Source organism: Anastrepha ludens, chromosome 3 (genome assembly GCF_028408465.1).
Source record: "Anastrepha ludens isolate Willacy chromosome 3, idAnaLude1.1, whole genome shotgun sequence".
NCBI classification, from domain to species: domain Eukaryota; kingdom Metazoa; phylum Arthropoda; class Insecta; order Diptera; family Tephritidae; genus Anastrepha; species Anastrepha ludens.
In genome coordinates this window covers 64,007,640-64,031,729 of record NC_071499.1, presented here as the reverse complement: position 1 = coordinate 64,031,729, position 24,090 = coordinate 64,007,640, and the positions used below count along the sequence as shown (strand labels likewise).

The 24,090-nt window shown below is 37.4% G+C and overlaps 1 protein-coding gene across 10 annotated transcripts in view; it reads right to left on the bottom strand.

Moving 5' to 3' along the window:
- The window catches only part of LOC128858103 (mucin-2), a 58,032-nt gene that overhangs the window by 29,497 nt on the left and 4,445 nt on the right, over positions 1 to 24,090 (bottom strand). For all 10 annotated transcript variants that reach the window (XM_054094085.1, XM_054094082.1, XM_054094084.1 and 7 more), the window contains exons 5-6: positions 21,309 to 21,350; positions 21,230 to 21,250 (exon numbers count right to left, since the gene is read on the bottom strand). In XM_054094085.1, coding sequence (XP_053950060.1) covers positions 21,230 to 21,250; positions 21,309 to 21,350 — 63 coding nt within the window. The remainder of the gene's footprint in view (positions 1 to 21,229; positions 21,251 to 21,308; positions 21,351 to 24,090) is intronic.

The following is a 24,090-nucleotide window of genomic DNA, read 5'->3' as shown; positions in this document are numbered from 1 at the left end:
AAACCTCCGAGTGTGTTTCTACTATGAAAAAGCTCCTCATAAAAATATCTGCCGTTCGGAGTCGGCTTGAAACTGTAGGTCCCTCCATTTGTGGAACAATATCAAGACGCACACCACAAATAGGAAGAGGAGCTCGGCCAAACACCCAAAAAGGGTGTACGCGCCAATTATATAATATATATATATGTATATTCCGGAAATATGGAACCATCCGAGTATCATGAGAGTGAGTAAAAGAAATCAATAGATAAAGTGATCGGCCAACTTTTTAAGCGGGAGCCTTCTTTGTGACTTCGCCAAGCACCATCAGTTCTTGTTAAAAAGGGAATAGATGTGAGTATAAGCACCATCAAACGTCTTCTGAAGCAGGCAAACACATCGTACCGTCCCACATCATCAAAACCACTGTTCTCAGAAAAACACATTGAGAAACAACAAAACAAGAAAAAGGCGTCACAGTATTGGACTGGCCTTCCCAGTCCCCAGACGCCAACCCCATTGAAAATGTGTGGAGAACTATGAAAACGCTTCTTGCGGGAAGGCAAGTCCATGATTTAAAGCAACTCGTGCGTCAAGTTCGCAAAATCTAGTCCTGTTTGTCGACGAGCTACGCAGAAAAGCTGGTTCAAAGAATGAAGAAGATACCAGACTATACTCGGCAACGATGAAGACTACACGGCTTATTGAGTAATTGCGACACGTAGTTTTGTACATACTTTTATGTAAAAAAAAATTTAAATATATTATATATCTTTTATACTTTATGAATAATCGCGGTTCCTTTTTTCTGACACAGACTGTAAATTTGCCCAAGCACTAACATTTCGGCAATATACTCCAGAAAACTCTGGATCGGATTGACACTTGGTGCTGTGCGAACGGGCTGTCGGCAAATCCCGCCAAGACTGGTATTGTCCTCTTTACCAGAAGGAGGAAGCTTGACGGACTCGTTCTGCCAAGGCTAAAAGGAGTCACAATCCAGCAATCCAAGGAAATTAAATATCTAGGAGTAATCCTCGATAGTAAGCTCCTATGGAAATCACACGTTGAGACAAAGGCATCCAAAGCGCTGACAGCTTTCTGGCAGTGCAAAGGTGTCTTTGGGAAAACGTGGGGTCTCTCTCCTAGCAAGGTCCTATGGGTCTACACGGCTATGACAAGACCCATTATCACCTATGCATCAGTGGTCTGGATGAGTAGACTATCCCTAGCGGGAGTCAGCAGGACCTTATCGAGACTACAGCGCACTGTGGCCATCTGTTGCACCGGAGCTTTTCCGACTACTTCAGGCCCGGCACTAGATGCTCTGATTGGTTTACCACCACTTGATGCTTTCATCCGAGGAGAGGCCCTGAAGGCCATCTGCAGACTGAAACACAGTGGGAACTGGTACGGCCCTTGTCCGGCATTGGAACACAGTGAAGGCATGGACATCGATCCAACGATTCTCTCCATGCCCCTTGACTCAATGCCATCAAGAGTCGTACTTGAAAAGAGATACAGTGTAGTGCTACCAGAGGCTCAGTTGTGGGGAGACTCAGAAAATGAGCCCGGCAAACACTGTTTTCGCATTTTTACGGATGGCTCCAGGACCGAGCATGGCTCCGGCTCTGGGGTCTACGTGGAATCCAGCGGGATAAAACTGCACTTTGCTCTTGGAATGCATGCATCTGTGTTTCAAGCGGAGGTGTATGCAGTTCAAGAAGCGATGAACTTTGTTGTGGAAAAACGATGGAGAGGCAGATCTTTATGTGTCTGCAGCGACAGCCAAGCAGCGCTTATGGCCTTAGACAGCCCTCAAACCACATCAGGGGTAGTGAAGTCCTGTAAATCCAGGCTGAACTATGTCGGCAGACATAATAGCCTGATGCTAACATGGGTCCCGGGACACGTGGGTATCGCGGGTAACGAGACCTCTGACTCCTTAGCTAAGATGGGCTCTGAAGCCAACTTCTTTGGCCCAGAGCCCGCTTTGCCACTCCCCTCTGCGGCCATCACGGCCACGGTTAGCAAATGGGTAACTACTACCCACAAGCGAGCTTGGCAGGCTGAGAGAGGCTGCAGATGGACAAAACTGATGTTACCTGTCATGTCCGATCGACTGTCGCAAACCCTTCTGTCATTAAGCAGAGGGGAGTGCAGACGGCTGGTTGGACTGATGACGGGCCACTTTCTGTGGGCAAAGCACATGGAAAGGTTGGGCATCTCAGACAGTGTACTCTGCCCAGCTTGTGAAGAGGAGGATGAGACGGCGGACCACTTCCTGTGTGTCTGCCCCGCCTTCGCCCGAATCAGGTTTGAGGTCTTTGGCACTGATGTGTTAAGAAGCGACCATCTTGGCTCCTTGGCACCACAAGATCTACTCAGATTTCTTCGGAGATCGGGTAGATTTAAAGAAAATTAAAAGGGAATCCAAGTGTAGTACAATGGACTCAATTAATGTCTGAGTGCTGCACTTGCTAGTTGTCCCGACAAAAAAAAAAACAAAAAAAAAATATACCCCGAAAATTTTTGCGAAATGTCTTATGCTGTTACAAAAACAATAACAACCCAGTTAGTCTAGATTATTAATAACTTTCTGCAAGAAATTATCAACTCGCCAACTTTTTGTTGACTTTTTATTTTTTGTTTTATTATCATCTTAACTGGCATTATGCCGCCTATGCTCACCTCGCCACATCAAGTAAATTAGTGTGGAAAATTATTTTTACACACATTTTTCTCTTTGAAGTATTATAAAAAAGAACATCCGGTAACCTCTATTCTATCATCGTCCTCAATTTACGTTAGATCGTAACTTAAAAATTCCGAATCTGAAAGTTTTCACTTTTCTTATGCTAAGGTTCGACTAATCGCTCACCCAGGTTTCCACAGGGGTGGCCTCGACTAACTAGGCCTTTACAAGACTCTCGAAACTCCATTAATCTCTGAAGAAGTCCGTGGTTTAATCCATATTTTTTCTTCAACTAAATATGGGGCCACCGTTACCGTCAATCGCGAGGGCCACATAGAAATTACAACACTGGTCACTCAACACGAACGAGTGCTAATAATCGATAGAGGACGTCCCGAGATCAACTTTGCCGAAGACAATGCCACTCCAAAGGACCTTAGTTTTTTTTTTTTTTTAGTTTGAAAATTTTGAGCGAAAATGCGTAGTTTATCGAAAATATTATTTATAAAACAGCTTCAAATGAATTTCATTAGATACAATTTAGATATAATTTACGATGGAATTTTTGTATCACTTTTTAACACCCATCTTCTACCTAAACAGGTGTTTTTGAACCTTTATATATAGTGAAAATGATTAAAAAAGACAATTGGAGAATTGCATTGTTTCAGAGAATTTTTAAGCAAACAATTTTACAGGGGCCTCCAAGATGAAAAACTCGTATGGGTTAAATTAAGTGCGTAATTTGTCCAATTTTTGGCCGACAGTCCTTTTTCTATTCTCGACAGAACTTGAAATTTTTCACCAACTTTCAATAAATTTAACGCGTTGTTCTATCGTGTAAAATTGTACTCTATTTGACAAATATCAAAAACGACATTAAAAGGTACCGTTAAAGAATTATTCACTACTAACATCTATACATAACTTTTGAAAGGTCCTTTTTATAATTAAGTCACCCTTTGGTTTTTAACACCACGATAGATGGCTTAACGATAACTTGACTCAAATCGTATTCCAAGTATCCCTGGATGCATTACTAGTTCTTTTGGACAAATTTGTCGCATAAAATTGGTTTGATGTTTCTACTCTTTTTTGTTTCAGAGTACTAATTCATGTGGAGGCACAGGCAGTGATTCTATTTATGAAAAATTTGCTTCAGCGAAAAATAATTTAAATGTTGTCCCGCGCAAATGCATCTAAAGCACGCTTATTATAAGAGACGCCACCTACGTACAAGGTGGCGCAAAACGAATCATCGATTTTGTTTTTGAATAATTTTTTTATTAAATAAAAACAAATGATTTTGACCGTCTCCAATTGCTTCATTGCTTATCTGTTTAGTTCACAGGTGTGAAATATGATTGACGAATGACGTCAATTTGGAAAAATGATGTATCTTCCGATAGGATGATTACTTTAGCGCCACCTTGTATACCAAATTGTTGCTTTTATTTAAAACTCTGTACATTAAATAATATATGAAGTTTGTTTACCACCGATTGGATAGGTGCTATCTATTTTTTCTTTATATTTCAACTCGTTTCAACTGTATTCGACCGTTTGTAATGTAAGCCGAGGGTGTTCAGTATTGAATTTAGAATAAATAAGGAATAACCAACGTGCAACCTTGATGGTAAGTCAATTGGTCGAAGAAAAATTCTATTGGCGTTTTATTTCGCGAAAAAGCGAAAAAATACAGATAATGTCATTTTTACAAATTACTTAAGCGGATCCGCTTCCCAAAAGACAGTGTTTATCGAAATTGATTGATGATGCAAATTACCGCCTACATTGTAATTATTTTACTTTTTGCATATCTATGTGATGTATGTACAAATAATAAGTGACTAATTTTTTGCCTAATAAAAAATAATTCTATGCATATCCACTTTTTATCAGTGCCACTTCACTGTGCAGCAATGATGGGGTCGAAGCAAAAACTGAATGCTCAATTTGTAATCATTCGATTGAGTGCTCATAGCGGTTAGCAAAGCTGCTAATAGCTGCCGCTGTTGTAATAGTAATAATGCGCGTAATTCGATAAATCGTAAACGCTACTTGAATGAAACATGATTACGATTTATGATATGCCAATGAATATTGCTATTCCTCTTGCTCCAACTCATATTGCTGTTGCTGTTGTTGGAATAGCTTCTGGGGTTGGTGCTGTTATGGCTAATACTCGTACGGCTAAGGAGTTGAAATTTGCTGTTGACGTTGTCGACACGAAACAGAAACAACATTCATACGAAGGCAACCGATGAGCGTCGATATAATCAAATGACTATACGACCCGGCGACCACCCGCCTGTCCAACTGAAATAACAGTTAAACCCACCAACTTTGTCGACTAACAAACGGACCGACGAATAGCCGAAAGCATTTGTAAACGAGCGAATGCGCATCAAGAGAATGTATACATAGCTATGGAGCACAGGCTACAAAGATGAGGATGGCTGACGACGATGCTGCGGTTATGTTCACAGATACCAACAATATGCTTTCATTATTCTCTGCGTTGTCGAATTAACTCCGGCAATTGGGGAGTCGATGGTGGATTGTTCGGGGTAAGGTGGAGAGCAAGGAATTGGTGGTGGCTTGAATATTCAAGCGAATGTGTTAGTAAGTATATGTAAATGTGCGTGAGCAATAGGTTGGTCCTCATGCGGCGGCTTAGATCAAAATAATTTGAACAATAGTTTCAATCCATACCTTCCACAAAAATTGTCAATATGCGGATTGTTTTAGATACTATATATTTCAAGCGATTCCGGATAATGTTAAGTTTTACGAATTATACAGATATTAAAAAACATAAATACTGATAATAGGACTATGAATAAGTTCGTGCGGTTTTTTTCGAAATTTGAAACTTTATTGACGTAAAATGGTTACAAATTTAATATTCAAAATATTGTCCATCGCTTACTACTACTTTTTCCCATCTTTCTGGCAATTCACGGATTCCCTTTGTGAAAAATTCGGTCGGTTTTGCCGCAATCCACGAATCGATCCATTTTTTGACTTCATCGTAATTACGGAAGTGCTGGTCAGCCAGGCCATGTTGCATCGATCGGAAGAGATAGTAATCGGATGGCGCAAGGTCTGGACTATACGGCGGGTGGGGTAGGACATCCCATTTGAGCGTTTCTAAGTATGTTTTGACCACTTGTGCAACATGTGGCCGAGCATTGTCATGTTGCAAAATAACTTTGTCGTGTCTATCGGCGTATTGCGGCCGTTTTTCTCGCAGTGCTCGGCTCAAACGCATCAATTGTCGTCGGTAGACATCCCCCGTAATCGTTTCATTCGGTTTCAGTAGCTCATAATACACAACACCCAGCTGGTCCCACCAGATACACAGCATAACCTTCAGGCCATGAATATTCTGCGCCGACGTCGATGTTGAAGCATGGCCAGGGTATCCATACGTTGCCCGACGTTTTGGATTGTCGTAATGGACCCACTTTTCATCGCCAGTCACAATTCGATGCAAAAAACCCTTTCTTTTGTGCCGTTGAAGCAGTTGTTCGCATGCCATAAAACGGCGTTCAACGTCTCTTGGCTTCAATTCATACGGCACCCAATGGCCTACCTTTCGGATCATTCCCATGGCTTTTAAACGTTTGGAAATGGTTGATTGATCAACTCCCAAAGTTTTTGCAACCTCTTCTTGCGTTTGAGCCGGATCTTGATCGAGCAATTCCTCCAATTCGGTATCCATGAACTTTGGCGGCGCACCCTCGCGTTCTTCGTCTTCCAAGCCAAAATCACCACTTTTAAAGCGTGCAAACCACTTCTGGCACGTTCGCTCAGATAGAGCATGCTCACCATAAACTTCCACCAAGATACGATGACTTTCGGCTGCTTTTTTCTTCATATTAAAATAATGAAGAAGAATTCCCCGCAAAAACACATTATTTGGCACGAAATTCGACATTTTCAAGTGTGGTAAAAATATTGTTGTTTACGCTTCAAATAAAAAACTTATACTGACGTTTGTGCCTTACGACAGTAGCTCTCCAATGAATGTTTGGAAATGTGGATCGATGGAATAATAATCAAGCTACGCCATCTGTTGTAAAACCGCACGAACTTATAAATAGACCTATTACATACATAAGGCCCGAGCCAAACATATAGATGGCACTAGTTTTATTTGCTTTCACCTCTTTTTCAGTTAGTACTAACCTTAAAAAGACAGCTGTTAAAATTTCGTAATATTCTATTCATTAGTTCGTGAGTTATTGTGCTAAGAGTGACGTTAATTTTGTTATTTTAAAAATAATGTATCATACAGAATTTTGTGTTTTAATTTTACACTGCTTGACGGGAAAAAATACCGTGACATTAGAAACAACAATAAAACGATGCTTTGCTGACTTTAAACGTGGTCTTCGAAACACCCATGATGCACAACGCAGTGGACATCCAAATGTGACGGTAAAATCAGAAACATCAAAACATCCACAAAATCGTTTTAAATGACCGAAAAGTGTCGTTGCATGAGTTAGCTGACTTCGCAAAGATATCAAAAGGACGTGTGGGCTTTAAATTGCATGAGCATTTGACTATGGCATAGCTCTGTTCGAAGTGGGTGCCGCGTTTGTTTACTGTTGACCAAAAACAAGACAACGCACCGTGTCACAAGTCAATCAAAACAATGGCTAAACTACATGAGTTGAACTTCAATTGCTCCCACATCCACCGTTTTCGACAGATTCAACAGACTTAAAAAATTGATCGCCGGTAAGAAATTTCGCTCGAATGAAGAGCCTATTTTGAGGCAAAAGATACATCGTTCTACAAAAGTGGTATGGAAATGTTAGAGCGGCGCTGGAATGGTTGCATTATTCTTGATAGAAATTACGTTGATGAATAAAGCTAATTAAAAAAAAAATACTTGTTTTCTTCGTTAGGCCCAGGACTTGTCTGCCCATGTGTTATATCTAAAAAATCATTAACCTATAGCATTTTTCCGAAAACAGTTAAAATTAAACACATCAACTCTATGAAGTGATTCCATGTCAAGTGATCCAAGTAATTTGGACATTGTTGTTTGCCATTGTCTGCCGAGGGGTGACCGCTATTAGGAAAAAATGTTTCTTCATTTTGGTGTTTCATTCAATATTAAGGGGTTAGGGGTAGTCAGAATTTTCAAATAATCAAAATGTTTTTTGCATTTTCTCAAAGTATAACATCTTAAAATAATTGTGTGAAAATTTGAAGTGAATCCGACAAATACTTTTCGAGTTATTCAACAATTAACAAAAGGCGCTCGGGCGCTACATAAATCGATAGCAAAACTTTAAATGCGTTTTTCTCAAAACTACGTTTTTTGAACTGGTGATCCCTGTAACTTAAAAACCGCTTGGTAATAATAATAATATTATAATAAAAATTAAACTGCTTTTGAAAAACATATACACTCGAGCCTGAACGAAGGATTTTTCTTTTCAAAAATTTCGATTTTTTTTAAACAATTAAATTTCGGTTTTTTTCTCGAAAATCTGAAAAATATTTCCTGAGGCTGCCATATTGTTAATTTCGAAAGATTATCCATTAATAAAACCAATTTCTCTTGACCGATTGATTTTAGATGAATCTCCAAGGACTTGTGACGATCACCGTAAGGGACTTCTGGAGAAACGGACTCCACACAAGCCGCGATAACCTTTACAATTATTTTTTTTTTTTGGAATTTTCCTAAAATCATTGCTTTACGCTTTCAGTAATGTGATTATTCTCACCGGTTTTCACACTAGGCAACAATTTGGATTGTTTACTCCCACTGCCTGCCAGTTATAAGAATCAACATGAAAAGTCTTGTAATTAATAGTTTTCTAGGTATTTGTATTCCCATCAACCATCGTACATGGTTTTACCCATTTGCTAAAAAAGCAGTGGTCATTTTCGATATACAAGTAGGTATTGACTGCTGTAATTCTTGCAGTTGAAATAAATCATGAAATTAACTGGGCGACAGAATCGTACTCGATGAATATGAAAGCAAATCGAATGCTTTATGCTTGTTTCCCACAACTCTAGCACTTTTGAAGAAATTCTTTCTGAAATTCGTCGTCTCGACAGACCTGGTACACGTTAAAGATAGCAACCTCTATATATCTTATACTTTCCAATCTCAAGGATGGCGATGATACCTCGAATATCTCATTCACTGGTGAATAGCAGCCAGTTCCCGACATTTGCAAAGAACGTGTTCAACTGTCTCTTTCGCTACCGGATCCCCACCGCTTCTGCAATGGGAGTTGTACGGAAGTCCAAGCTTTTCCGCATGCGTTCCGATCACCCAGTGACCGGTGACCACCGCTATGAGGTTGGAAATAGAATGGCGGGAATCTCAAGCACTTTAAACGTCCTGCTTCTGTCGTACTGAGGCCAAAGTATTTTTGAGATAGCACACGCTAAGATAGAACACCATCTGTCTTGCGCTTTTTAAGAAATAAATTGTTCAGTTTCCCTTTAAAACGGTGAAGGGGACACCACCGATATCTGAAATGGGAGCTCATACAAAATTTCATTTCATCTATATTCCTATGGCCTGGAACCCAAATAATAGAAATGTTTCCTGCACATTCGAGACGTTTGATCTCCTAATTACATGAGTAGACCAAAAAAGAGTTTTCGGCAGTTTAAAGGAGAAACATTGGCTGATGTAGAGAAAATCCCTGCCCAACTGCAGATTCCATCTTAGATCCGTCAATGAGAACAGAGGTACCTGTGTCCGCGCAGACTCTCCCCTCCTTCCAATCTAGCCTTCTTGGAAAGATAACCATAGCATAACCTTCAAAACCGAGTTTGCGGATGGAAAGATCTATACGAAGTACAGAGAAGGAAGGAAGAATTTGCCTCACAATGCTACCATGTCCTACTATATCAAGGGTACTAGAATGAGAGTTAAAATCTGGGCTAAAGATCGAAATGATTCATTTACTTTGTGAATTGTTTTACATGGATCCAAAAACAAAGGCCTAAAGCGCCTTCATATTCGAGAGTCTCAGACATTATAAATGGGCTAGAAATCAATTTTATGAACAGTTTAACAATATACAGGGTTGGCCATATTAAACTGACCCATTGAGTAACCCTATAACTTTTTACTGTAATTTCAGATCAGCTAATGACATACCGCGTTGGAAGCGTCAGTCGAAGGAGATTTATACCATGAAACAGTACACCCCAATAGAACGCGCTGAAATTGTTCAGCTGTACATTCAAAATTCCTTCTCGATTGTAAAAACGCAACGTCATCAAATCATTATGAGTGATGAGGCCCATTTCTCCTTGAACGGAACCGTAAATAAGCAAAATTGCCGTTTCTACGCCACTGAAAACCCTCAAATTATTGAAGAGGTACCTTTCCACGACCAAAAAGTTACAGTCTGGTGTGGCATTTGCGCTGATATGGTCATTGGGCCGTTCTTCTTTGAAAATGGTCAACACCAACCATTGACCGTCAATCAAGAGCGTTATCGGGCCATGATAACCGATTTTGTGATGCCGATTGTTCGTGAAAATGGTATGGAGCACTTCTGGTTTCAGCAAGATGGCGCACCACCACACACAGCACGAGCCACCGTCAACTTATTGAAGACTTTGTTCCCTGGCCGTTTGATATCAAAAAGCGGCGATTTTGACTGGCCGCCACGATCACCGGATTTGACGCCACCGGACTTTTTTCTTTGGGGCTATTTGAAATCTAAGGTTTACGTCAACAAGCCAAAGACACTAGGCGCACTTAAGGCCAATATCCGACGGGAAATAGCCGCCATATCGGCCGAGACGCTGGCCAAAACTATGGAAAACGCCGAAAAACGGGCACATTACGCTATACGAGCTAAGGGCGACCACTTGCGCGATATCATATTCAAAAAGTGATGTAAACGAATCTCCTTGAACTAAATTAAATGTTTTTCACAATGAAACACAAAAAAATGTTTCTTTTTCCATATTTTTTTAATAATCACATGGGTCAGTTTAATATGGCCAACCCTGTATATTCAAACATCTATTTACAACCAGTAAGCGTAATTGGATTGGTGAGTTTTAAAGTACCACTGTAAGCACAGGACAATCTCCCATCGCAAATGGGGTAAGGCCAATACGAACCATTTGTGAATAGATTTAGCCCATTTGCGTAACATTTGAGTTTTTTAGTTGTTTTTGTTGTAACAGCATAAATCATTCACTATATTTTTTTGGCAAATGCTGCTGAAATGATAGTCCTTGGCCGGCAATAAATCCGGATCATTCCGGTAACGAAGAACCTGCTGCCATGGTAACGAATTGCTTTAGTAAACTGCTCGTATCGCACTTTATGAGCTAAATCAAGTTTTAATATTCCTCCATTACATCTCATTAGCGAGTCTCTAGCCCAACATACAACCTCGACCTGGCCAACTTTTTTTATGCAAAATTTGTAAAGGATTATCTATATATCTATATAAATAATTGGCGCTTACACCCTTTTTGGGTGTTTGGCCAAACTCCTCCTCCTATTTGGGATGTGCGTCTTGATGCTTTTCACATATAGAGGACCTACAGTTCTACACCGCCTCCGAACGGCAAATGTTTTCTTTATAAGCAGCTTTTTCATGACAAATGTACACTCGGAGGTCTACCTTTGTCTGCCGAGGAGCGACCGCTATTCCGCGTTTCTTTCAATTGGTGTTTCATTCTCACGATTCGAAATCTATGCACTTTGATTCACGATCCAACCCATTTTGCTACGGGGGTCGTAGAATTCTCTACCTAAGTTATTTCTACGAATGCAACACAAAACTATGAGTTGTATAAGTCTTCGCTCCAAGGGCATTGTATGGACTCTCGAAAAGCTATGATGATGATATACCTAACTATAGCACAGCTCCAGTCAGGTAATTAGCAAGACAGCAATATAGCCACTAGATTTAATCAAAGAACATATAAAGACAAAAGGGTTCAGTCCCAAGGCCGTTCCGCTAACAAATTCACCAACCAAAAACAAATCTAAACTGATTCTAATTAGTTCTTTAGTGATGGCAAATTAGCCATTTGTTGTTTCTTTTTTATTTTCATAATATTTCGTTTTCTCATTGAACATGGTAATGGTAATGGTTGTACGGGTTAGGCGAGGGCCTTTATGCACTGCGATCAGATTGATCTATTGTGCGCCCCTAAGTGCTTAAATTTAATTATTTAGTATTGCGAGGAATCGAACCAGCTCCTTAGGAGGAAGCATTTGAAAGTATTCACCCTCTAGTAGGTTCTCTAGTTCGTCCGTCTATGTCCCCTGTGAGCTAATGCTTCACAATTAGTTATTAAGTGTTCCATGGACTCCTCTTAATCACAGCAGAAACTGCATAAACAAGTGCCAGATAGTCCTATTGCATTGAAATGTTTATAGTAGGCAAAATGGCTTGTAAATGCTCCACAGAGTAATCCGAGACCCTTTTTGTCCAGGGTGCATTGAGCATAGTTTGATCTTCTGCTTATACAATTGTCACAGGGCTGCATGGGGAATGTAATTCAATTTACTCACAATTAAGTATTAAGTGCACAATTTATTAATTGAGTTATTGCATGGTATATTGAGCTAAATTAAAGTCTTAATTGTCAAAAATTCCGAAATGCACAATTAGTGGAAAAGGATAGCCCATAATATAAAAATCTTACAAAACTCATTAGTGTAATAGTGGCCACGTAAAGCATACGTCGAACTCTCTTGTAGCTAATGTATGTAGTATTAAAAAAATATTAGCAAACAAATTAACCCTTTGGGGTTGCGGATGCTACTTCTACTACAAATTAGCATCATTTGCATCTGCATAATTTAACCAATACATGCACACATATGCCTGTGTTCATAATTGCAGCGCAAAGGTTAAAGTATATTTTGAAGGCTATTTATTTTTTATTTTTATAAAAATAAAGTTTATACAACAAAACCCTATATGGAGCTTTAATGCTTCAATCTTTACAAAATAAAAACAAATGCAACAAATTTTAAGAAAAAATTTTTAACAAAAATTAAAAAAAAAAAAAGAATGCAGTTTTGTAGCGCCCGTTCAAAGTGCCTCGAAATTCACGTGAATTTTTGGTATTTTCCTTTTGTTGACGGTGTTGTGCATTTCTTCCATATAACGAATGCTCGAAATTTTTTTTATGTGCCAGCCAAAAACAAATCACAAATCAACGGGGTTTTAAGCCAATGTGAACTTGGATTTTATTATACCAAAATTCCAAAGGCTATACTCGGCTATAAACTGCAAACTCAACTTTTTATTTTTAATTCTGATTAAATAGTCTAAGCTTCAGTAAGTGATATCGTTACTTCTGGAATTTCGATGGCCTCAGGCACCGGGACTAACCAAGGCAAATCCTGGGTATGAACGCATGCGCTTAAAAATATTTCGCTGCAATGAGCAAGTAATAAAACTACTCGCATTGAAATGATTTCCACAGACAAAGGAAGAATCTTCCAACTGCGCACCGCAACTGTTCTCCCAACGAAGACTTCCAACTCCGCAACTAGGCGTCTTAAAATGTCGCGCCACTTAAACGCCTTACCTATTCATAAATACAGCGCAACGCTCGTAGTCTGCCCCTTTGTCATAGGTATTTCAGTTTTTCTGTACGGGACAAAGCCGTAAAGAAATAATTAAAAGTGGCATAAGAAGTCTAATTTTCACCCTGTGTAGACCATCTACAGCTACTTAATAATGCCGTAATGTTCTCTTGAAAAATGTTTATACATATATGTAATTGGCGCTTGTACTCTTTTTGGGTGTTTGACCGAGGACTATTTGTGACGTCCGTTTTGATGTTGGAGGGACCTGCAGTTTTAAGCCAACTCCGAACGGTCGATTTCTTTTATAAGGAGCTTTTTCGTGGCAGAAATAAACTCGGAAGTTTGCCATTACCTGCTGAAGGCTATTAGAAAAAACTTCTATCATTTTGCTGTTTCATGCATGGAGATTCGACCCTACACACATCCGAATTGTAGTCACACCCCAACCCACTCGGCTACGGCGGCCGCCCTCTTGGGAAAGCTACCTTTTTTCCAGAGCAAATTCTAAATAGCATCCGAAAGCATAGAAATGAAATCTTTTGCTAAAAAAATTAGCAGGCAATACTGTTTTTATTGCGTCACAAAAAGTGGGCCAAAGAGAGCGTTGAGTTTGCTCATGTCTCAAAAGACAAAATGAAAAGAAATGATTGGGTAAAATCGTGAAACTAGGCGAAAAAATTTGCATGTATCACTTTTCGGCAACGGATTTCGAGATCGGTACAGATTGGAAGGGGCAAAATTTTCTAGTGATGCTCTTCCAATGCCTATCGAAATTTCGCATTGTTGAGATGAGCCTGAGAGCTCATTCTTTGGTTCACGCTTCTACACAAACAGAGTAAATCCTTTTGTATTGTATTTATTTATTTTTAAGAGTGGTTTTATTTAAACGAATCTTGATTTAAATCATATCCTGATTATTGTTTGTTTCGCTTGGAAAAAAAATTGGCTCATCTTAAGGGACGACTTGTGCAACTGGCCAGTCAAATACTTTCTGAGGGCCAGATCAAAAAGTTGGAAGAGGCAATATCCAAAATTCGTACATGAATTAAAAAGATTTTCTAAGAATGGGAAAAATATATAAAAGTTGTGGGAAACTTTAGATATAGGTTGCCAAAGCATTAGTGAAACGTACCGAAAGTTGTTAAAACCCAACAATTAAGTTGAAAGTACTAAGTTACCATATGTTGCATTTTATTTCTGTATGGTTTTGGTTATCACAATTGCTTGTCAAACGACGAGCTTTTCGCTTTAGAACATACATCTTTCTAAAACCTAAAAAAAAACATGGCAAACTCGGTAACTAGACACATATAGATGACAAGCACAAGCCTTGTCAATATGTACAAGGTGAAGTCCAAAATATACAAGACTGAACTAAAATAGAAACGACAAGAGCTTTGTTCTGATAACTTCGAGTTTATTTATGCAAAATAGTCCCCTCTGGCTTCGGTACACTGTTTTTCGCTATCTAAAAGTATTTCGAAAGAGTGTTTCAAGCCATTTACCGTAATGTCCTTCAGGATGTCGGTACAAGTCTTTTGAATGGTCTCTACGTATACAAAACGTTTCCCTTTCATGGCCAAATCCAGTTTTCCGAATAGGTAGAAGTCACAGGGAGCCATTCCAGGCGAATACGGTGAGTGATTGATGGTTAAATGCGATTTCTAGTCAAAAGAGTGAGTCACAAGAGTGGATCGATGAGATGGTGCATTATCATGCAATGAGCGCCAGCTTCCTCCTTCGCGGTATTCAGGGCGAATTCGTCGAATGCGATGCAACAAGCGCTTCAAAACGCCAAGATAGAATATTGCATTGACGGTTTAGCCCGTTGGCACGAACTCCTTGGGCACAATTCCCTTGGAATCGTAAAAACAAATAAGCATCGACTTGATTTTTGACTACTCTAAACGCGATTTTTTGGGTGGTGGCTCGTCTGGGGCCTTCCATTCGTCACTTTGAACTCTTAGTTTCAGGTTCATGCTGGAAGCATCACGTTTCTCGCCTCTTTAATGAGGTCTTTCGAATGTTCAATTCTGAGCAATTTTTGGTCCTCAATTAACTTGTGCGGAATGAAACGTACGCAGACCTTTCGTAAGCCCAAATGATCAGTTAAAGTGAGATAAATCGATGTTTTGGAGATATTCAACTCCGATTCCAGGAATTTCAACGATGATTTCGGTTCATTTTTGATAAATTTACGAACAATTTCAATGGAGTTTCCGGTGATTACAGCTTTTGGGAACATAGGGGCCGTTCATTGTCCTTTATGTCCTCACAACCATCTCTGAAACATGTAAACCTCGTGAATTGCATGAAAACTGGCACGAGATAGACAATCCTCGCCAAATAATCTATTTCATCTATTCTAATGTTTCGGCAAAAGTTTTACCTATTTTAGAACAAAATTTGATATTAGCTCTTTCTTCGATACTCATTTTTGTACGAATGACACAAACATACTGACACTTAAGACGCAATAACTTCGCTTCCACTGAACCGAAAGTTACCAAGCTGTCACTGAAAGTCAGCTAGGGATGAAACTTCCAAAGCACTGACTCATTTTTATGACGTCAGTCTTGTTTATGTTGGACTTCATCTTGTATGTTCAAAATCCACGGAAATGGTTAAGTTCAAAATATAAATAATCAAATCATAATAATATAAACAATTCAAAATAACATAAAATTATTCTATGGTTCACATCGCCCTTTTTTCAATTTTTTACTAACTTTTCAGAAAGGGGATAAACTTATGCCCCTTTTCCCTTATTTCCAAACTGCATCAATGGATTAGATAACATCCGAAATCATTTGCCGAACTTTACACAATATTTTATTATTTAATCGTGTGACAGAAAGCGAGTATGACATATTTTTTGGGAATCCGAACAGGCGACTTAAGTAAATATAGAAAACTCAGTTTCAAAATAGTTGGTATAATTAGGTTAAGATAGAATAAGGGTTTTACCTACGATAAGTATAGCAATTATGACAAATAATGAGCATAACATTTAGTTACTAATTAGTTGGAAAGTAAATAATGATACCAATATTCACACAAAGCATACATTCTGTCAAGAGTCAAAATTCGTTATGTGTATCCATGATTCAATAATAAAAGGTTTGCTCAGTAAACAGCTTTCTCGTTCCCTCTTGGCAAATCGGCTCCCTTAGCAAGAAACTGTGTTAACTTATGAAATTTTTAGTAAAAGTGGAGGAAAAGTAAAATTTGTAGGAAAAACATTTCGTTCTCAAAAGCCTGTACTTGAGAGCAGGAACTTGCTCAAGAGTTTGTAAAGATACGCCCAGGACCAGTATGAGATGGAATACATTCTGATATACGGGTTAAAACAGGAAGTTATGGAGAACTTGTTGGCGCATTGCACCCGGATAATTTCAAATCTACTAGATTGATTTAAAAATACATAAGTTACCAACTATAGTTCATTTGTAATATGTAGTAAATCACAGTCCGTAACACCCGCGGGAACATGCAAGCAGTTGGAGCTAAATGGCTTCAACTAAGTGGCATATCGGGAAGAATTTAGAAAACTTTCCTTTTGATGATGTGAAAAAATCTATAAATTATTAATTAAACAAATCAATTTAAATAGGGGTATAGAGCTGCCTGCGTGTTTGTAAGATGTAAGTTATACCAGTCGAATCAGCTGTAACCATATAACCATTCGCTAGCGTCGAATCTTGCTCGATAACTTTGTTGGGCCTCTTCTTTTCGCCAAGCAGCAAGTGGCGAATAGATGAAGCAACTGGTAAAATTGGACATATGTTGGGTACAAGGGAAGGGAGCTGCCTTAAATTACATGTGTTGGTAAGGCAGTGCTTCTAATGAGCTAGAGCCATACTCTCTAGCATCAAATCTTGCTTGATAACCTTGTTTTTGCTTTCGCATGCAAATTTTTCGTTCAGTAAATCGAGCATAAAGATAGCGAGCGGGAAAACGGCGAATAGAAGAGGCCTTTTGTCACTTTACGATCTGTTTTAAGTTTATAAAATATAATTATTGGATTAAGTTAAACCATTTTTTGATTAAAAATCATTCTTGGAAATTTCCGATAACAACTTCTATTTGCACCATATATTTATTAATATCTATAAATATATTCATATATAAAATAGACTTACGTTGTGCATAAAATATGTTATTTACATCCAAATTCTAATTCAAATTTTTTTTAAGCCGTTCCCACTTTGTTTCCATTTAAATAAATAAAACAAAACACTTTTTTGCTACCATTTTTACTAAAAGAGACCCAATTTCTTCCACTTTCTCCACGCTTTTACATGCAACCATTTGTAAGAGAGTGTCAAAAATCGAACGTTACAAGTGAGCAAACCTTTAATAATTGAATCATGATGTGTATCAACATTTTTTCGATTGTCGAGTTTTTTCATTTATTCATTTCATTTTTTATCATTTTGTGCTTCACATGAATAAATAAAAATACAAATACAATTTTTCGAAATTCGAATTTGTTTCAAACTGATAGCCAAGGTACATTAATTAAAGGTGGTGGTACTAGGCCAACAACAATACATATGTTGTACGTTTGATTGTCAAAAAGAGTATAGACAAAGTAGAAAGCAAAGAATGAATTCGCCTAGTTTCACTCAGGGCTGACAGTCACATGGATACGACGAAAGAAAAAATATAAATCTGCAGATTTACCGATACCACCTTTAATAGATTCGTCTTGCTTATAGCTATTTTCTTTTTCCTAGATAGGTTGGGTTATTATTTTTCACTCGCAACTGGTCTCATCGGGTTTTTTCATGTTTGGCACATTAATGATGTTCTTTACCGAATTTTAGTTTTAAATGTTATAAAAAAACGCTATTTGTAGAAGTTATAAGCAATTAACCATTGATTTACAATTTTTTTTAAAATTATTTCATAATAAATAATAGTCAAACTTAGTCGCATTTTCTTTTAAAGCCCAACATTTTTTTCGGATTAATTCGTTCAGTTGAATGAAAAATAAATACTTTTTTAGTGACATCAGTCATCCCGGTACTTATTTAACAAAATGTATTCTAGACAAAATTGATGAGGGGACTCGCAAAAAAGGGGAACAATTGAAGTGCAATGTATTCTTACACATGCCACATACTGCTTTTGCTAGGTTTATGTGCCAAACCATGTTCCAAGTAAATATTTGCTTTTGAACTTTTGCGATCAATATATTCCGACAAATCACCAAGCAAAGAATTACATTCGAGCACCATTTACAATTTGTGGGAATTTATTTCCAAATTCAGTGTTCTGTAAAAAACGTTCCCAGAGTGCGCCGCCCAATTTACGTTGTACTCATCTCTGGCTCTGTGGCATTGTGAAAAGCAAAACTCAAGCACACAGGGGACTCATCAATTACTGATGGGAAGAGAAAGCATTAACTATTCCCCCGAGTTCATTATCATATCAAGAAATTGATCTTTCCATTGGCGAACTAGCTTATGTGCTTATGTGATTTAACACTTGGTCTCTGATAATAAAACTTTTGGCGCACTATTTGTGAGGTGAGGCCATCTACTCTGAAAAAAAGGTCATACAAAATTGGAATGACCGAATTTGCAAACACTAAATGTGATAAAAAGTATAATACAATAAGGCCAAATCAGGCTGTCACAAATTTGATTTATACGCGATCAAGAATTGTCAGAAGCATTCTCTAAAATCCCGAAAATTCATGAGGAAAGTTTTATGCGACTGTCATCAACGAATATAGGAACAACAAGAAAGTGCAGTTTCTGGCGCATTCCGCTAACAAAACTACGCTATGAAATCCAACATCCAATAACCAATTGGAATTGCATCTTCAAAATACTTCATTTAGTTTGTAATTTCGTTAAAATAGTTGTGCGAAAACTTTCATTGTTACAAAAAAAGGAATTAAATCGTTCAATTTTATTATATCCCATATATAATTTGTAAAAGAGTTCAATTGTTCTTGTTCTTTTCTTTCTAGAAACAAAAAAAAGAGTACATATTAGATAAACTGAGATGGAAGTCGAAACGGTCTCAAATATTTATTTCATTCCGTAAAATATTGTTGTTTTATCGATTGGGACATCGGTAACATACTGTAAATTACGAAATCTGGATAAAGCCAATTTTTACGACATCCGATCTGTGCTTTCAACCTTTCCCGAAACTTTGTTTAAGAGAAAAGACCACGTTTTTTAATTGTATGATCATGAGCTATACTTCTGACACTGCACATACATATATAATTTTAGCAGTCAAATTCGAGACACAGAGAAAATGCAGTATTTGACCCGCGATTTATACGCGAGGTATTAAATTGCCGATTAGCTTAGCTATTATGATTATGATTTTAAAACTAATCGCTGAAAAATAATGATAAGTAGGTTTTTAATATTATTTATTAGGTAGGTTAAAGCATCTAATTTGTAACCGAGGGATATTCAACGGAGACTTTGAAGGCACTTTCTGTCATGGTTTTTCCATTGGTATAACCTGTTAGTGGAGCTCCTAGTCGAACTAAGCCCGTGAGACGTAACTTAGTTATTCAGAAGTGGGATAACGATTTAGTCTAATCCAACCAATATGCGTACTTGATAATTAATGTCTTATTTAAAATATGCACGAGCTACAGTGTGTTTGATTAAAGTTTGAGGACTGCAACCATTTGACTTATTAAAACAAGAGTACTTGGTTAATAAGTTATTTCAGTCGCTCATTTTTCTTAATTATACTCTCACATATTTGGTGACAATTTTCAGCATAGCACTGTGCTATTGCCGCCATCTAGAGACGGAGACGGACAGACCTATACGTTAACAGGGTGCTCCTCATTAAAACGCTGACAGAACCGACTATCAAATTGTTGTTGTTGTAGCAGCATAAACATTCCCCATACGAACATGGAATGCTGCAGGTGTGAGTGGCCGGGTATAAATCCGGGTCGTTTCGGTAATGTAGAACCAACTGTCGTGGAAACGAACCGACTATGATTTGCTGTTCTCTTGTAAGAACCAATCTAAGCTTCTACGAGATTTTAGCATTGGCCAACAATCAGTATTATCATCAATTATTTTTAATCTTTGAACGTTAAGTTTTTCGGTGAAGAGTAAACATTTTCTGAATTCTGCCGTAGAGAAAAAACCATAAACATGAAATTTTCCTGCCAGCTTCTCTGAGCATTGGATGATAGTTTCTCCATCTACACATCTCAAAGAATTATTTCAAAATAAAATGAAGCTTTGTCAAAAAAACAAAAACAAATGTACCCAATCTATATTTTGATAACGGCGAGTTAATTTAAGTTTTTGTTTTATACATTTTTTGATTAATAAAGGAGTTGGCAGTGACGGCTTCTTATTTGAAGTTGTGTTCTCGAATAATCTCTCGAACACTAAAAATCGAGAAGTCGTGACTTATTTTTGATAACATTTCAATAGCTGTTATAAATATAAAAATTTTTAACCACCTTTTTCGAGAGTATTTGTTTTCCCTGCTTCTTAAACCATTTCACATACTTCCTCTAAAAATTCGCCGATGTTCGGGAATATTTTGCTTCAGTTGCAATATAACATATAATGAATAAAAAGCCAGAAACACCGTTTGAAAATGTGTTTATGTTGAGCATTCATCACAAAATACGTCTTATTACACTCGAAACCGCGACTATAACGTCAAACTTTTACGGCGGTTGGAAGAAGAATAATTTCAACGGTTACCAAAATTTTTTCTTTCCTGCGACTTATGGGTAACAAAAACTGATCTATTTACCAAACACACTGCATATAAAAATCATTATTCGCTCAAAATAAAATCGAATGTCGGAAGTATATGAAAACACTTCATTATCATGAGCCAAACAAAAAAGTATACATCTTTTCGATAAAACAAAATAAACTTAATAAGATGAATACTCGTCAAATAGAGCATTTATAGATTCATTTAACGAGCTATTGCATAAAATATGTTCTTTTTTAACTTACCTTGTTTTCATCATTATCACACTATAAAGAAGAAAAAGAAGTTAGTACATTTCTTATTGATTTGAATCAAAACACTTACGATATTATGCCCCATCCCAATACTTTTGCACGTAACGGCCGCCTGAAAGTAGAAATTCGTAAATAAAGATGAAATAAAAGTATGAAAAATTATTTAATATATTTGAGTAATAAATGTGAAAATTCATTAAAAATAAAAGTATTTGATAATAACAATACGTGCAGTTTTTTATGCGCTTATGTGAATAAAAGCAACTTTTTTATCGGTTATAGGCAACTGCCTATGAGCGTTTTAGTTTTTCAGTTGAAGCGCAGTTTTTTTTTTTTTGTATTGATTCCTTTTTTAGATTTATTCCTTTAATCTACTTCATTGAATTACACATAGTTACAATTATGAAGTAATATTTTTATACAATTTAAATACAATGGGCTTTTCAGGCTGAGTGTTTTAGGAGCCACCAAATCTCTTGATGCTCCTTGGCTCGACCAATTCAAAATTCAATTTTCAATGTTTTGATATTATTTAGAATGCGACAGTATTTACAGGAAATACATAAATATAGTGGAAGACAGGTGACATAAATGTTGGCCACCCGTTCGAATTTCTTGACCAATATCTTGAGTATTGAAAAATTATTATTATTATTATTTATTAGAATAATATAAAATATTACACTAACTTAAAAACAAAAAAAAGAGCACACTAGCTGCTTGGGCCTTCGGTGCCAAAAAAAAAAATTATTTGTCAAAATTATATTAATTCCCCAATTTGGATTAATTTTTTCTTAATAAACACAATTAACACGCACTGACGGTATTACAATTGAAGATGGAATAAATTTAAATAAATCGCTCAATATAATACGATTTTTTTTAATCAATTTAATCATGATTATTATTTCGAAAATTATTAATAATCAATTAAGTATTAATTATTATTTTTTTATGTACAATAAGTCATAAATTTTAGTTTCATGTTTATGCAGTAAAAAGCAACTGATTTATAATAGAATCTAAAAATAGATATAAATACAAAACATAATTAAACAGTTATCTTAAATAAATATATACTATAACAAATAAATAAATTAATTGAAAAAAAGAGACTACAAATGTTGCATTGAAAAGCTGATCTTACCGCAACTCTCTGTTGCTTTTGGTCCAATCATCACCACGAGACAGCATGGTTTTATTGGTAGCCGTTCAACGTCAAACAAACCTTTAGCCTACACCAACTATCTACTGAACTCACTGAATACCAACACCTGTGTTCATATCATCTATACTGACTTCAGTAAAACGTTCGATCGAGTTGACCATGACATCTTGCTATGCAAGCTCAGAAAATATGGCGTCTGCGACAAAGCATTAGACTGGCTTAGGTCATATCTAGCTGGTAGACACCTGCAGGTCAAAGTGGATGGCCACCTATCCAATGAATATGCGGCTTACTCTGGTGTTCCGCAAGGTTCTCACCTCGGTCCGATTCTTTTCAGTATAATCGTGAATGATATCGGTAACGACTTCAACGCGGAATACCTACTCTTTGCAGACGATCTTAAAATTTATCGATCAATCACTAGTGTGCTGGATAGTCATCTACTACAACAGGACGTCGATAATCTCTCTGACTGGTGCACACGGAACAAACTGCATCTCAATAAAAAGTGTGCTGTGATGTCCTTCTCGAGATCGCGCACTCCCTTACCTGCAGGGTACATCCTCAATGGTGATAAAATAAGGGAAGTGATGACACGATTGACACCAAACTATCTTTCCACAAGCATATAGACGGAATAGCTCAGAGAGCTTTTAAGATACTCGGATTTATAACTAGGAATAGTAAGGACTTCAAGAACCCATACTTCCTGATTTGTCTTTTCAAAACTCTAGTTCTTCCAATACTGGAGTATGGCTCCATAATCTGGTCTCCATACACTGAAGCAGGCATTACTAGAATTGAAAGAGTGCAGCGTAAGCTCTGCAAGTCCTTAGCCTTCCGGCATTCATCATCAACCGTTTCAGCTACAGAAGATATCTACATTCGGTACAACATCAACAGTCTGCGGGCTATAAAGTGGTAAATAGTATTATTGATGCCCCGGAAATACGCAGCTCCTTCGAGCTTGCCACGGCTGGTCTCACTCTTAGGAATAGTCGTCTACTGAAAACAGTCGCTACCTACAAAAGCTACGTCTATCACGGCCCGTGCAATAGAATAGCCATCAGCGTCAACTCACTTCATGGTGTTCTCGATTTCTATGGTGGAACCTACGATACATTTCGGCTAAATGCTAAAAATATCATCCTATAGTAATACCCTGATTTTTCTCAAGAACCTTCTGTCCCATAATCTTTATCATTGTATTTCTTACCAGCCCTCTATAAATTCTGATTCTGTACTCTCTTTTTTATTTGTATGTATATTGCCGATTGGCGTTTGTTTTAATTTAAAAAAAAAAAAAAAAAAAATTCTATAATTAATTATGCATCTTGAACGGTAATATTAAAACAAGTAAAACACTTTTTTACTTTTAAAGTTATTGTTGGCAACTTCTGTTGCACATGAAATCTTCAATTTTCAGTTATAATTACTAATATCGTGGGCCTGATACTGGGTCGACTGTGGTGGCCATATTCATGTTATAATTATTATGACAGCACAAAATCTTCCCTATAAATTTTGCTGAAGTGCCAGCCCTTGGTCGGTTACCAAGTTACCAAGTCGGTTATTCCGACGCGCAGTACCGACTATCGGGATAATGAGTGAAAAAGTATATTTTTGATCCATAAATCTTAGCCCGCGCCGTTGTTTTAACTATTTCACTCTACCATCAGAATAA